Source organism: Molothrus aeneus, unplaced genomic scaffold (genome assembly GCF_037042795.1).
Source record: "Molothrus aeneus isolate 106 unplaced genomic scaffold, BPBGC_Maene_1.0 scaffold_30, whole genome shotgun sequence".
NCBI classification, from domain to species: domain Eukaryota; kingdom Metazoa; phylum Chordata; class Aves; order Passeriformes; family Icteridae; genus Molothrus; species Molothrus aeneus.
Window position 1 is genome coordinate 4791914 of NW_027098964.1, and position 12717 is coordinate 4804630.

The 12717-nt window shown below is 51.5% G+C and overlaps 1 protein-coding gene across 1 annotated transcript; it reads right to left on the reverse strand.

Annotated features, from left to right (window-relative positions):
* Window positions 1-120: 120 nt before the first annotated feature.
* On the reverse strand, window positions 121-11410 carry RDH8 (retinol dehydrogenase 8). The gene is made up of 6 exons (XM_066570500.1): window positions 11255-11410; window positions 8952-9113; window positions 5850-6029; window positions 4919-5012; window positions 3550-3733; window positions 121-1995 (listed from the first exon to the last, which is right to left on the reverse strand). Exons 1-6 carry the CDS (start codon window positions 11358-11360, stop codon window positions 1771-1773), a joined length of 951 nt encoding a protein of 316 aa, XP_066426597.1. The 5' UTR covers window positions 11361-11410; the 3' UTR covers window positions 121-1770.
* Between the last annotated feature and the right edge of the window lie 1307 nt (window positions 11411-12717).

The window sequence follows — 12717 nt, forward strand, 5'->3', positions numbered from 1 at the left end:
CAGACGGGGCTGACTCAAAGACACCTGAGGACCTCGAGATTCAGGTGAGACCCCCCAAAACCTCCCCAAAACCCCCAACCCCCTCCTAACTCTCCTAAAACCTCCCAATTTCACCCCAAAACTCCCCAATTTCGCCCAAATTTCACCTCAAATCTCCCCGAATTTCCCCCCCAAACCCCGATTTTGGGGTTCCCTCAGACATGGCAGACTCAAACACACCCGAGGCCCTCAAGACCCCCCTAAAAGCCACTAAAAACTCCCTGATTTCACTGGAACTTCACCCCAAATCTCCACAAAATCGCCCTGATTTCGCCCCAAAAGCCCCAAAAATCGGTGTTTTCAGACGGGGGTGACTCAAAGACACCCGAGGTCCTCGAGACCACCAAAAATCCCCCTAAATATAACACCCTAAATAAAATACCCCTAAACCCCCCAAATAAAAAGCCCTAAAAGCTCCATAAATCCCCTAAAATTGCCCAGATTTCGCCCAAAAAGCCCCAAAAATTGGTGTTTTCAGATGGGGGTGACTCAAAGACACCCAAGGACCTCGAGACCACCAAAAATCCCTAAAATACCCCTAAACCCCTAAATAAAAAGCCCTAAAACCTCCCTAAATCCCATAAAATCGCCCAGATTTCACCCCAAAAAGCCCCAATTTTGTGTCCTCAGGTGGGGGTGACTCAAAGACACCCAAGGACCTCGAGACCACCAAAAATCCCTAAAATTCCCCTAAACCCCCAAATAAAAAGCCCTAAAATCTCCATAAATCCCCTAAAATCGCCCCAAAAAGCCCCAAACTCGGCGTTTTCAGACGGGGGTGACTCAAAGACACCCGAGGTCCTCGAGACCACCAAAAATCCCCCTAAATATAACACCCTAAATAAAATACCCCTAAACCCCCCAAATAAAAAGCCCTAAAAGCTCCCTAAATCCCCTAAAATCGCCCCGATTTCGCCCCAAAAACCCCAAAATTGGTGTTTTGAGATGGGGGTGACTCAAAGACACCCAAGGACCTCGAGACCACCAAAAATCCCTAAAATACCCCTAAACCCCTAAATAAAAAACCCTAAAACCTCCCTAAATCCCCTAAAATTGCCCAGATTTCACCCCAAAAAGCCCCAAAAATTGGTGTTTTCAGGTGGGGGTGACTCAAAGACACCCGAGGACCTCGAGACCACCAAAAATCCCCCTAATACCTTAAATAAAATACCCCTAACCCCCCCCCAAATAAAGCCCTAAAAGCTCCCTAAATCCCCTAAAATCGCCCCAAAAGCCCCAAAAATCGGCGTTTTCAGACGGGGGTGACTCAAAGACACCCGAGGACCTCGAGACCACCAAAAATCCCTAAAATACCCTAAATAAAATACCCCTAAACCCCCCAAATAAAAAGCCCTAAAAGCTCCCTAAATCCCCTAAAATCGCCCCGATTTCGCCCCAAAAACCCCAAAATTGGTGTTTTCAGATGGGGGTGACTCAAAGACACCCAAGGACCTCGAGACCACCAAAAATCGCTAAAATACCCCTAAACCCCCAAATAAAAAGCCCTAAAAGCTCCATAAATCCCCTAAAATTGCCCAGATTTCACCCCAAAAAGCCCCAAAAATTGGTGTTTTCAGGTGGGGGTGACTCAAAGACACCCGAGGACCTCGAGACCACCAAAAATCCCTAAAATACCCTAAATAAAATACCCCTAAACCCCCCAAATAAAAAACCCTAAAACCTCCCTAAATCCCCTAAAATCGCCCCAAAAAGCCCCAAAACTCGTCGTTTTCAGACGGGGGTGACGCGGCGGCGGCAGCAGCGGCAGCTGAGGCAGCGCAGCAGCGCCAGGCTCAGGTGGAAAGCGGGGCCGAGGTCGAACAGGAGGCGCTGGAAGGTTCGGACGCCGAGGTCCCCGCGGGGGTCGGCGAAGCGCAGGGCGAGCAGGGGGGAGTACAGGGGGTTGGTGGGGGTCCGGAACGGGGGGCGGCGGGCGCCGATCACCGCCACGATGGCCTGGAATTGGGGGGGGGACGGGAAAAAATAATAATTAAACAAATTTTAAATATCTGCCAAAAAAATCCGGGAAAAAATGGCGACAAGAAAGCCTGAAAAAGCCCCGCCCCCCCCCAAAAAACTCCCCCCCCCCGCCCCCCCCCAAAAAAAAAAATTGACAAAAAATCCCGGAAAAATCCAAAAGTATATTTTTTCAAAATATATATTATAAAATATAAAATATATATATATATATATATATATAAATAAATAAATATATATATATATATGTATATATATGTGTATATATATTTATTTATATTTATATTTATATTTATATTTATATTTATATTTATATTTATATATATTTTTATATATATTTATATATAATTTTATATATATAAAATATATATATAAAAATATATATATATTTTTTTCAAAACTCCTCAAAAAATCCTCCAAAACTCCCAAAAAATAAAACACTTTTAAAACTCCCCCCCCAAAAATCTGAAAAAAAATCCCCCCCCAAAAAATTCGCCCAAAAATCCCGAAAAAATCCAAAAGTATATTTTTCCAAAATATATATTATAAAATATAATATATATATATATTTATATATATTTATATATATATTTTTATATATATATATAATATATATATAAATATATATATATTTTTTCAAAAATCTGAACAAAATCCTCCAAAACTCCCAAAAAATAAAACACTTTTAAAACTCCCCCCCCAAAAAAAATCTGAAAAAATCCCCCCCAAAAAAATCGCCAAAAAATCCTGAAAAAATCCAAAAGTGGTTTTTTTTCAAAATATCCACAAAAAATCCTCAAAAAATCCTCCAAACCTCCCACCAAAAAATAAAACATTTTTAAAACTCCCCCCCGAAAAAAATCTGAAAAAAAAATTAAAAATCCCCCCAAAAATACTCTCATAAATCCCCTCAAAATCCCCCAAAAATTAAAAAGAAAATCTCAAAAAGAGTTTTAAAAATCTAAAAAAAAACACCAAAAAAAATCTCCCCAAAAATCCCCAAATAATCCCCAAAAGATCCACAGAAAATCCCGAAAATATCCCAAAAAAATTCCCCACAAAATCCCCAAAAATACCCCCAAAAATCCACAAAAAATATCCACCAAAAATCGCCATAAAAACCCCAAAAAAACCCCAAAAAACCCCAAATTTCCCCCAAATCGTGACCTGCGCCACCTCCTCGGGGCTCTGGCCGAAGGTGTCGAACACGTCGCGGCTGGCGGGCAGGAAATGCCCCAAAACTGCTCCAAAAATCACCACAAAACCCCAAAAAAATCCCTCCAAAATCCCCCAAAATCCCAAAAAATCAAAACAAATCCCCTAAAATTGCCATAAAAACCCCAAAAAGCTCAAAAAAAATCTTTAAAATAAAAAAAATCCCCAAAATTCCTCCACGTGCTCACCTACGCCCCCTGCTGGCTGGCGGAGGAAATGCCTCAAAATGGCCTCAAAAATCCCCATTAAATCCCCAAAAATCGCCATAAAAACCCCAAAAAAACCCCAAAAAACCCCAAATTTCCCCCAAATCGTGACCTGCGCCACCTCCTCGGGGCTCTGGCCGAAGGTGTCGAACACGTCGCGGCTGGCGGGCAGATAAACCTCGCGGAAGTAGCGCAGGGTCTCGGGGTCGGTGCCGGGAAATTCGGATTTTTCCACCTCCTGCAGGACCTTGCGCTCGAACTCCGTGTTCACCGGGCCCGGCTCCACCAGGGACACGCTGCGGGTTTGGGGTTTTTTGGGGATTTTGGGGGTTTTTGGGGTTTTGGGGTTTTTGGGGGGGTTTGGGGATTTTTTTGGGATTTTTTGGGGATTTTTTGGCGATTTTTTGGGGGTTTTATGGGGATTCTTATGGGGATTTTGAAGATTTTTTGGGGGGTTTTTGAGGGGTTTGGGTGGGTTTTTATGGGGATTTTTGGGGGATTTTTAGGGGATTTTTAGGGGGGTTTTACGGGGATTTTTAGGGGATTTTACGGGGATTTTTAGGGGATTTTTGGAGGAGTTTTTGGGGGGTTTGGGTGGGTTTTTATGGGGATTTTTGGGGGGTTTTATGGGGATTTTTAGGGGATTTTTGGAGGGGTTTTTGGGGGGTTTGGGCGGGTTTTTTTGGGGATTTTTGGGGGGTTTTATGGGGAATTTTTGGGGGTTTTATGGGGATTTTTAGGAGATTTTTTTGGGGGGGATTTTTGAGGGGTTTGGGCGGGTGTTTATGGGGATTTTTGGGGGGCGTTTATGGGGATTTTTTTGGGATTTTTTGGAGGGTTTTTGGAGGGGTTTGGGCGGGTTTTTATGGGGATTTTTGGGGGGTTTTTGGAATGTTTTTGGGGGGGTTGGGACGGTTTTATGGGGATTTTTTGGTGGATTTTTGGGGTGATTCGGGGCCATTTTTGGGGTGATTTTCCAGTGATTCCGAGGGGGTTTTTGGGGTAATTTGGGGCGATTTTTGGGGTGACTTTCTGGTGATTCGGGGCCATTTTTGGGGTGACTTTTCCACTGATTCCGAGGGGGTTTTTGGGGTGATTCGGGGCCATTTTTGGGGTGACTTTTCCACTGATTCCGAGGGGGTTTTTGGGGTAATTTGGGAGTAATTTCTGGCATTATTTGAGGGTGATTCGGGTCCATTTTTGGGGTGATTTTCCAGTGATTCCGAGGGGGTTTTTGGGGTGATTTGGGGGTAATTTCTGGCATTATTTTGGGGTTATTCGGGGCCATTTTTGGGGTGATTTTCCAGTGATTCCAAGGGGTTTTTTGGGGTGATTTTCCACTGATTCCGAGGGGGTTTTTGGGGCGATTTTTGGGGCGATTTTCTGGTGACTTGGGGCCATTTTTGGGGTGACTTTTCCAGTGATTCCGAGGGGGTTTTTGGGGTGATTCGGGGCGGTTTTGGGGCTCCCCCCGCTCTCACAAGACGTTGAACTGCAGCAGCTGCACGGCCAGGCTCTCGCACAGCCCCTCCACCGCGAACTTGGAGGCCGAGTAGATGTCGTTGAACACAACCCCTGGGGACCCCAAAAAATTTGGGGGGGTCTGGGAGAGGGCTCTGGGATCTCCATCCCCCCCAAAAATTTGGGGGTTTAGGGTCTTGATTCCCCCAAAATTTGGGGCTTGGAGGGGTCTCAATTTCGTCAGAATTTGGGGGTTGGGGTCTCAACTCCTTCAAAATCGGGGGGGGGTTCGGGAGGATTTTGGGGCCCCCTGGAGGATTTTGGGGTCCCCGGGGGTTTTTTGGGGTCCCAAAAGCGAATTTTGGGGTGTCCCGAGAAGGATTTTGGGGTCCTGGGGGGTGTTTTGGGGTCCTTTTTTTTTTTTTGGGTGCTAAATCCGAATTTTGGGGTCCCAGGGGGTTTTTTGGGGTCCCGGGTTTTTTTTTGGGGTGGCGAATCCGAATTTTGGGGTCCTGAGGAGTTTTTGGGGTCTCACCCTGCAGCCCCATGACCCCATCACCACCATAATCGGGTTTTTGGGGTCCCAAAGCCGAATTTTGGGGTCCCAAAGCCGAATTTTGGGGTCCCGAGGAGGATTTTGGGGTCCCGAGGGTTTTTTGGGGTGCTAAATCCGAATTTTGGGGTCCCGAGGAGGATTTTGGGGTCCCGGGGGCTTTTTTGGGGTCCCGGTTTTTTGGGGGAGTCCCGGGGTTTTTTGGGGGTGCCGAAGCCGATTTTTGGGGTGCCGAGGAGGATTTTGTGCTGCCGGGGGTTTTTGAGAGTGCCCAAGACGAATTTTGGGGTCCCGAGAAAGATATTTGGGGTCCCGAGAAGGAATTTGGGGTCCCGGGGGTTTTCTGGGGTGCCGAAGCCGAATTTTGGGGTGCCGAGGAGGGGTTTTTGGGGTCTCACCCTGCAGCCCCATGACGCTGCTGACCACCACGATGTGGCCGCTGCGGCGCCGCTTCATCTGGGGGAGCAGGGCCTGGGCCAGGCGCAGCACCCCGAAAACGTTGGTGTCGAACACGCGCTGCACCTGCGGCCCCGAGGCGCTCTCCAGGGGCCCCACCAGCCCCACCCCGGCGTTGTTCACTGGGGGGGGGTCGGGAGGGGTCAGGGGAACCCCCGAAAATCCCGAAATCCCCCCCAAAATCGGCCCCTGGGGCTCTGAGATACACAAATGCCAAAAATTCCCATTAAATCCCATAAAATCCGCTCAAAATCCCACTAAATCCACCCAAAAATCCACAGCCCTGAGTTGTTCACTGGGGGCATCGGGAGGGGTCAGGGGAAGCCCCAAAAATCCCGAAATCCCCCCCAAAATCGGCCCCTGGGACTCTGAGATACACAAATCCCAAAAAATCCCATTAAATCCACCCCAAACCCCATAAAATCCGCCCCAAAACCACCCCGAAATCCACAGCCCTGAGATGTTCACTGAGGGGTCAGGAGAACCCCCAAAAATCCCGAAATCCCCCCCAAAATCGGCCCCTGGGGCTCTGAGATACACAAATCCCAAAAAAATCTCATTAAATCCCATAAAATCCGCTCAAAATCCCACTAAATCCACCCCAAAATCTGCCCCAAATCCATCAGCTCACGTTGTTCACTGGGAGGGGTCAGGGGAACCCCCAAAAATCCCGAAATCCCCCCCAAAATCGGCCCCTGGGGCTCTGAGATACACAAATGCCAAAAATTCCCATTAAATCCCATAAAATCCGCTCAAAATCCCATTAAATCCACCCAAAAATCTGCCCCAAAAAATCCCGAAATCCACAGCCCTGAGCTGTTCACTGGTAGGGGTCAGGGGAACCCCCAAAAATCCCAAAATCCCCCCCAAAATTGGCCCTGGGGCTCTGAGATACACAAATCCCAAAAATTCCCATTAAATCCCATAAAATCTGCCCCAAAAAATCCCAAAATCCACAGCCCTGAGCTGTTCCCTGGGGGGGTCGGGAGGGGTCAGGGGAACCCCAAAAAATCCCAAAATCCCCCCCAAAATCGGCCCTGGGGCTCTGAGATACACAAATCCCAAAAAATCCCAATAAATCCCATAACATCCGCTCAAAATCCCATAAAATCCACCCTTGAATCCACAGCCCTGAGTTGTTCACTGGGGGCGTCGGGAGGGGTCAGGGGAAGCCCCAAAAATCCCGAAATCCCCCCCAAAATCGGCCCCTGAGGCTCTGAGATACACAAATCCCAAAAAATCCCATTAAATCCACCCCAAACCCCATAAAATCCGCCCCAAAACCACCCCGAAATCCACAGAGCCCTGAGCTGTTCACTGAGGGGTCAGGAGAACCCCCAAAAATCCCGAAATCCCCCCCAAAATCGGCCCCTGGGACTCTGAGATACACAAATCCCAAAAATCCCATTAAATCCCATAAAATCCGCTCAAAATCCCACTAAATCCACCCCAAAATCCGCCCCGCATCCATCAGCTCACGTTGTTCACTGGGAGGGGTCAGGGGAACCCCAAAAATCCCGAAATCCCCCCCAAAATTCACCCATCAGAACCAAAACCCTCCGAAGGTGCCCAAACCCAGCCCAAAACCCCCAAAACGCCTCAAAACGCCCCCAAAAACCCCAAAACTCCCCCAAAACCCCAAACATGCCTCAAAACGCCCCCAAAAAACCCAACCCCACCCCAAAAACACCCCCAGAACCCTCAAAACGGCCCAAAAAAACCCCAAAATCCCCTCAAAACCACCCTGGAGCTGCCCCAAACCCCCCAAAATCGCCCCCAAAACCCCCAAATCACCCCAAACCCACATGAAACCACCCCAAAATCCCCTAAAATGCCCCCAAACCCCCCAAAATCACCACGAACCACCCCAAAACCTCCCAAAATCCCTCCCCAAAATTCCTCTCCAAAAATTCCTTTAAATCCCCTAAAATGCCCCCATAGCCCCCGAAACGGCCCCAAACTGCCCCAAAACCTCCCAAAACCCCCTAAAATCGCTAAAAATCCCCCCAAAACCCCCTAAAATGCCCCAAAATAAAAAAAAAATGCCCCCAAATGCCACCGAACCGCCCAAAATGGCCCCAACCCCCCCTCCCAAAAGCGCCCTAAGCCACCCCAAAATCCCCAAAAAATGCTAAAAAATCCCCAAAAAAATCCCTAAAAAAATCCCCTAAAATCTCCGCCCCCCCAAAAAAATCCCCAAAATTCCCCCAAAAATCGGCAAAAATCCCCAAAAATCCCAAAAAAATCCCCTAAAATCTCCGCCCCCCAAAAAAATCCCCAAAATTCCCCCAAAAATCGTCCAAAATCCCCAAAATTCCCCCCAAAATCACCAAAAATCCCCAAAATTCCCCCAATAATCGCCCAAAATTCCCCCAAAAATCGCCCAAAATCCCCAAAATTCACCCCAAAATCGCCCAAAAATCCCCCAAATTCCCCCAAAAATCACCAAAAATCCCCCAAAATTCCCCCGAAAATCGTCCAAAAATCCCCAAAATTCCCCCAAAAATCGTCCAAAAATCCCCAAAATTCCCCCAAAAATCACCAAAAATCCCCCAAAATTCCCACAAAAATCGTCCAAAAAATCCCCAAAATTCCACCAAAAATCACCAAAAATCCCCCAAAATTCCCCCAAAAACCGTCCAAAAATCCCCAAAATTCCCCCAAAAATCACCAAAAATCCCCCAAAATTCCCCCAAAAATCGTCCAAAAATCCCCAAAATTCCCCCAAAAATCGCCCAAAAATCGCCCAAAAATCCCCAAAATTCCGCCAAAAATCCCCCAAAATTCCCCCAAAAATCGCCCAAAATCCCCAAAATTCCCCCAAAAATCGCCCAAAAACCGTCCAAAAATTCCCAAAATTCCACCAAAAATCACCAAAAATCCCCCAAAATTCCACCAAAAATCACCAAAAATCGCCCAAAATCCCCCAAATTCACCCCAAAATCGCCCAAAATCCCCCAAAATCCCCCAAATTCACCCCAAAATCGCCAAAATTCCCCCAAAATTCCCCGAAATCGCCCCAAAAAATGCCGGGATTTGCTGACCCACGACGTCCACGCGCCCCCCCGGGACGCCCTGCAGGCACTCGGCCACGGAGCTGTCGCTGGTGACGTCGAGGCGCAGGATCCGCAGCGTGTCCCCGAGGGTGGCACCGGCCGCGGCCTCCAGCGGCCCCCGGCGCGACAGGTCCCGCATGGTGGCCAGGACTGGGGAGAAAAATACCCCAAAAATACCCAAAAATACCCCAAAAATACCCCAAAAACCCAAAAAATTCATCAGGGACAGGGCCCGCATGGTGGCCAGGACTGGGGGGAAAAATATCCAAAAATACCCAAAAATACCCCAAAAATACCCCAAAAATCCAAAAAATTCATCAGGGACAGGGCCCGCATGGTGGCCAGGACTGGGGGGAAAAATACCCCAAAAATACCCCAAAAATACCCCAAAAATACCCCAAAATTCATCAGGGACAGGGCCCGCATGGTGGCCAGGACTGGGGGGAAAAATATCCAAAAATACCCAAAAATACCCCAAAAATACCCCAAAAATCCAAAAAATTCATCAGGGACAGGGCCCGCATGGTGGCCAGGACTGGGGGGAAAAATACCCCAAAAATACCCAAAAAATACCCAAAAATTCATCAGGGACAGGTCCTGCATGGTGGCCAGGACTGGGGAGAAAAATACCCCAAAAATACCCAAAAATACCCCAAAAATACCCCAAAAACCCAAAAAATTCATCAGGGACAGGTCCCGCATGGTGGCCAGGACTGGGGAGAAAAATACCCCAAAAATACCCAAAAATACCCCAAAAATACCCCAAAAATACCCCAAAATTCATCAGGGACAGGTCCCGCATGGTGGCCAGGACTGGGGAGAAAAATACCCCAAAAATACCCAAAAATACCCCAAAAATACCCCAAAAACCCAAAAAATTCATCAGGGACAGGTCCCGCATGGTGGCCAGGACTGGGGGGAAAAATACCCCAAAAATACCCAAAAAATACCCAAAAATTCATCAGGGACAGGTCCCGCATGGTGGCCAGGACTGGGGGGAAAAATACCCCAAAAATACCCAAAAAATACCCAAAAATTCATCAGGGACAGGTCCTGCATGGTGGCCAGGACTGGGGGGAAAAATACCCCAAAAATACCCAAAAAATACCCCAAAAATTCATCAGGGACAGGTCCTGCATGGTGGCCAGGACTGGGGGGAAAAATACCCCAAAAATACCCAAAAAATACCCCAAAAATTCATCAGGGACAGGTCCCGCATGGTGGCCAGGACTGGGGGGAAAAATACCCCAAAAATACCCAAAAATACCCCAAAAATACCCCAAAAACCCAAAAAATTCATCAGGGACAGGGCCCGCATGGTGGCCAGGACTGGGGAGAAAAATACCCCAAAAATACCCCAAAAAACCCCAAAAATTCATCAGGGACACTTCCCGCATGTTGGCCAGGACTGGGCACAAAAAACACCAAAAATACCCCAAAAAACCCAAAAAATCCCCATTAGAAACCTCAAAAATTCATCAGGGACAGGTCCCGCATGGTGGCCAGGACTGGGCACCAAAAACACCAAAAATACCCCAAAAAAAACCCCAAAATCCCCATTAGAGACCCCAAAATCCCCGTTAGCGCCGCCCCTTGGGGTGTCCCTGAACGAGCTGGGGACAATCCTGGGGTGTCCCCCACCCCCTTGGGGACAATCCTGGGGTGTCCCCATCCCCTTCCCTCCCGTATTTCCCTTCCTCCCCTCCCACCTTGGGGACATTTGGGGACCCTTGGGGACACTTGGGGACATTTGGGGACCTTCCTGGGGTGTCCCCCTGACCCTCCCGGGGTGTCCCCCCCTCTCTTTCCCTCCGCCCTTGGGGACAATCCCGGGGTGTCCCCATCCCCTCCCCTCCCACCTTGGGGACACTTGGGTGCACCTGGGGACATTTGAGGACACTTGGGGCCACTTGGGGGGACCCTTGGGGACATTTGGGGACCCTTGGGGACCTTCCTGGGGTGTCTACCCTCCCCTCTCGAGGTGTCCCCTCCCCTTTCCCTCCCCCCTTGGGGACAATCCCGAGCTGTCCCCATCCCCTTCCCTCCCGTTATTTCCCTTCCTCCCCTCCCGCCTTGGGGACACTTGGGGACACTTGGGTGCACCTGGGGACACTTGGGGGGACCCCTGGGGCCACCTGGGGACCCTCCCGGGGTGTCCACCCTCCCCTCTCGAGGTGTCCCCTCCCCTTTCCCTCCGCCCTCGGGGACAATCCCGAGCTGTCCCCATCCCCCCTCCCACCTTGGGGACAATTTGGGGACATTTTGAGGACCCCCCCCGCCCCGGTCTTTACCCAGGTATCGCCTCTGGGGGTCCCGGGCCAGCAGCACGGCCACGGCCAGGCCGATGCCCGAGGAGCAGCCGGTGACAAGGACAGTGCGGCCCGGGGGGGCGGCCATGGTGTCACCTCTGCCCCCCCCTCCCGCTCGGGGCAAAGGCTCTTAACGGGATCAGCGGGGGTGGCACTGGTGGCACCGCGACACTGGGGGGGACACAATGGGGGGGTGACATCCCGGGATCAGCGGGGACAGGGGGGTGGCACTGGTGGCACCGCGACACCGGGGGGGACACGGGGGGGACACAATGGGGGGGGCGGCCATGGTGTCACCTCTGCCCCCCCCGCTCGGGGCAAAGGCTCTTAACGGGATCAGCGGGGACAGGGGGGGTGGCACTGGTGGCACCGCGACACAGGGGGGGGTCACAGGGTCACCGGGGGGGGGGGGTGACATCCCGGGATCAGCGGGGACGGGGGGAGGTGGCACCGCGACACCGGGGTGGGGTCACAAGGGGGGGTCACCAAGGGGGGGACACGGGGTCACCAAGGGGGGGGGTGACATCCCGGGATCAGCGGGGACAGGGGGGTGGTGGCACCGCCACACCGGGGGGGGGGTGGTGACATCTCGGGATGTCACCAAAGGGGGGAGGGACAAAGGAGGGGGGTTACATCACCAATGGGGGGGGGACACCCCGGGGTCACCAAGGGAGAACGCGGCGGGGACATCTCGGGAGGTCACCAAAGGGGGGGGGAACAACCCGGGAGGGTCAGGGGGGGACCCCAAAATGTCCCCAAGGCGTGAGGTCACCAAGGAGGAGGGGACATCTCGGGATGTCACCAAGGAGGGGGGGACACAAAGGGGGGGACACCCCGGGGTCACCAAGGATGGGGGGGACAGCCCGGGATGTCCTCAAGGGGGAGGTGACAAAAGCGGGGGGGGGACAGCCCGGGATGTCCCCAAAGGCGAGGGGGAGGGACAAAGTGTGGGGTGGCCCCGCCCCCTTCACCTGGGGACCCCAAATTCGCCCCTCCCCGAGCTCCGGGACCGGGCACCGGCACCGGAACCGCCCGGACCGGGCTCTGAGCTCAGGGACCGGCACCGCCCGGACCGGGCTCTGAGCTCAGGGACCGGCACCGGCACCGGAACCGCCCGGACCGGGCTCTGAGCTCCGGCACCGGAACCGCCCGGACCGGGCTCTGAGCTCAGGAACCGGAACCGCCCGGACCGGGCTCTGAGCTCAGGGACCGGCACCGGAACCGGAACCGCCCGGACCGGGCTCTGAGCTCCGGCACCGGAACCGCCCGGACCGGGCTCCGAGCTCCGGGACCGGGCACCGGGACCGCCGGAGCTCCCAGTTCCCTCCCAGTGCTCCCAGTAACGGCGGCACCGGCAGGGAAAGCGCTCCCAGTTCCCTCCCAGCGCTCCCAGTTCCATCCCAGCGCTCCCAGTAACGGCGGCACCGGCAGGGAAAGCGCTCTCG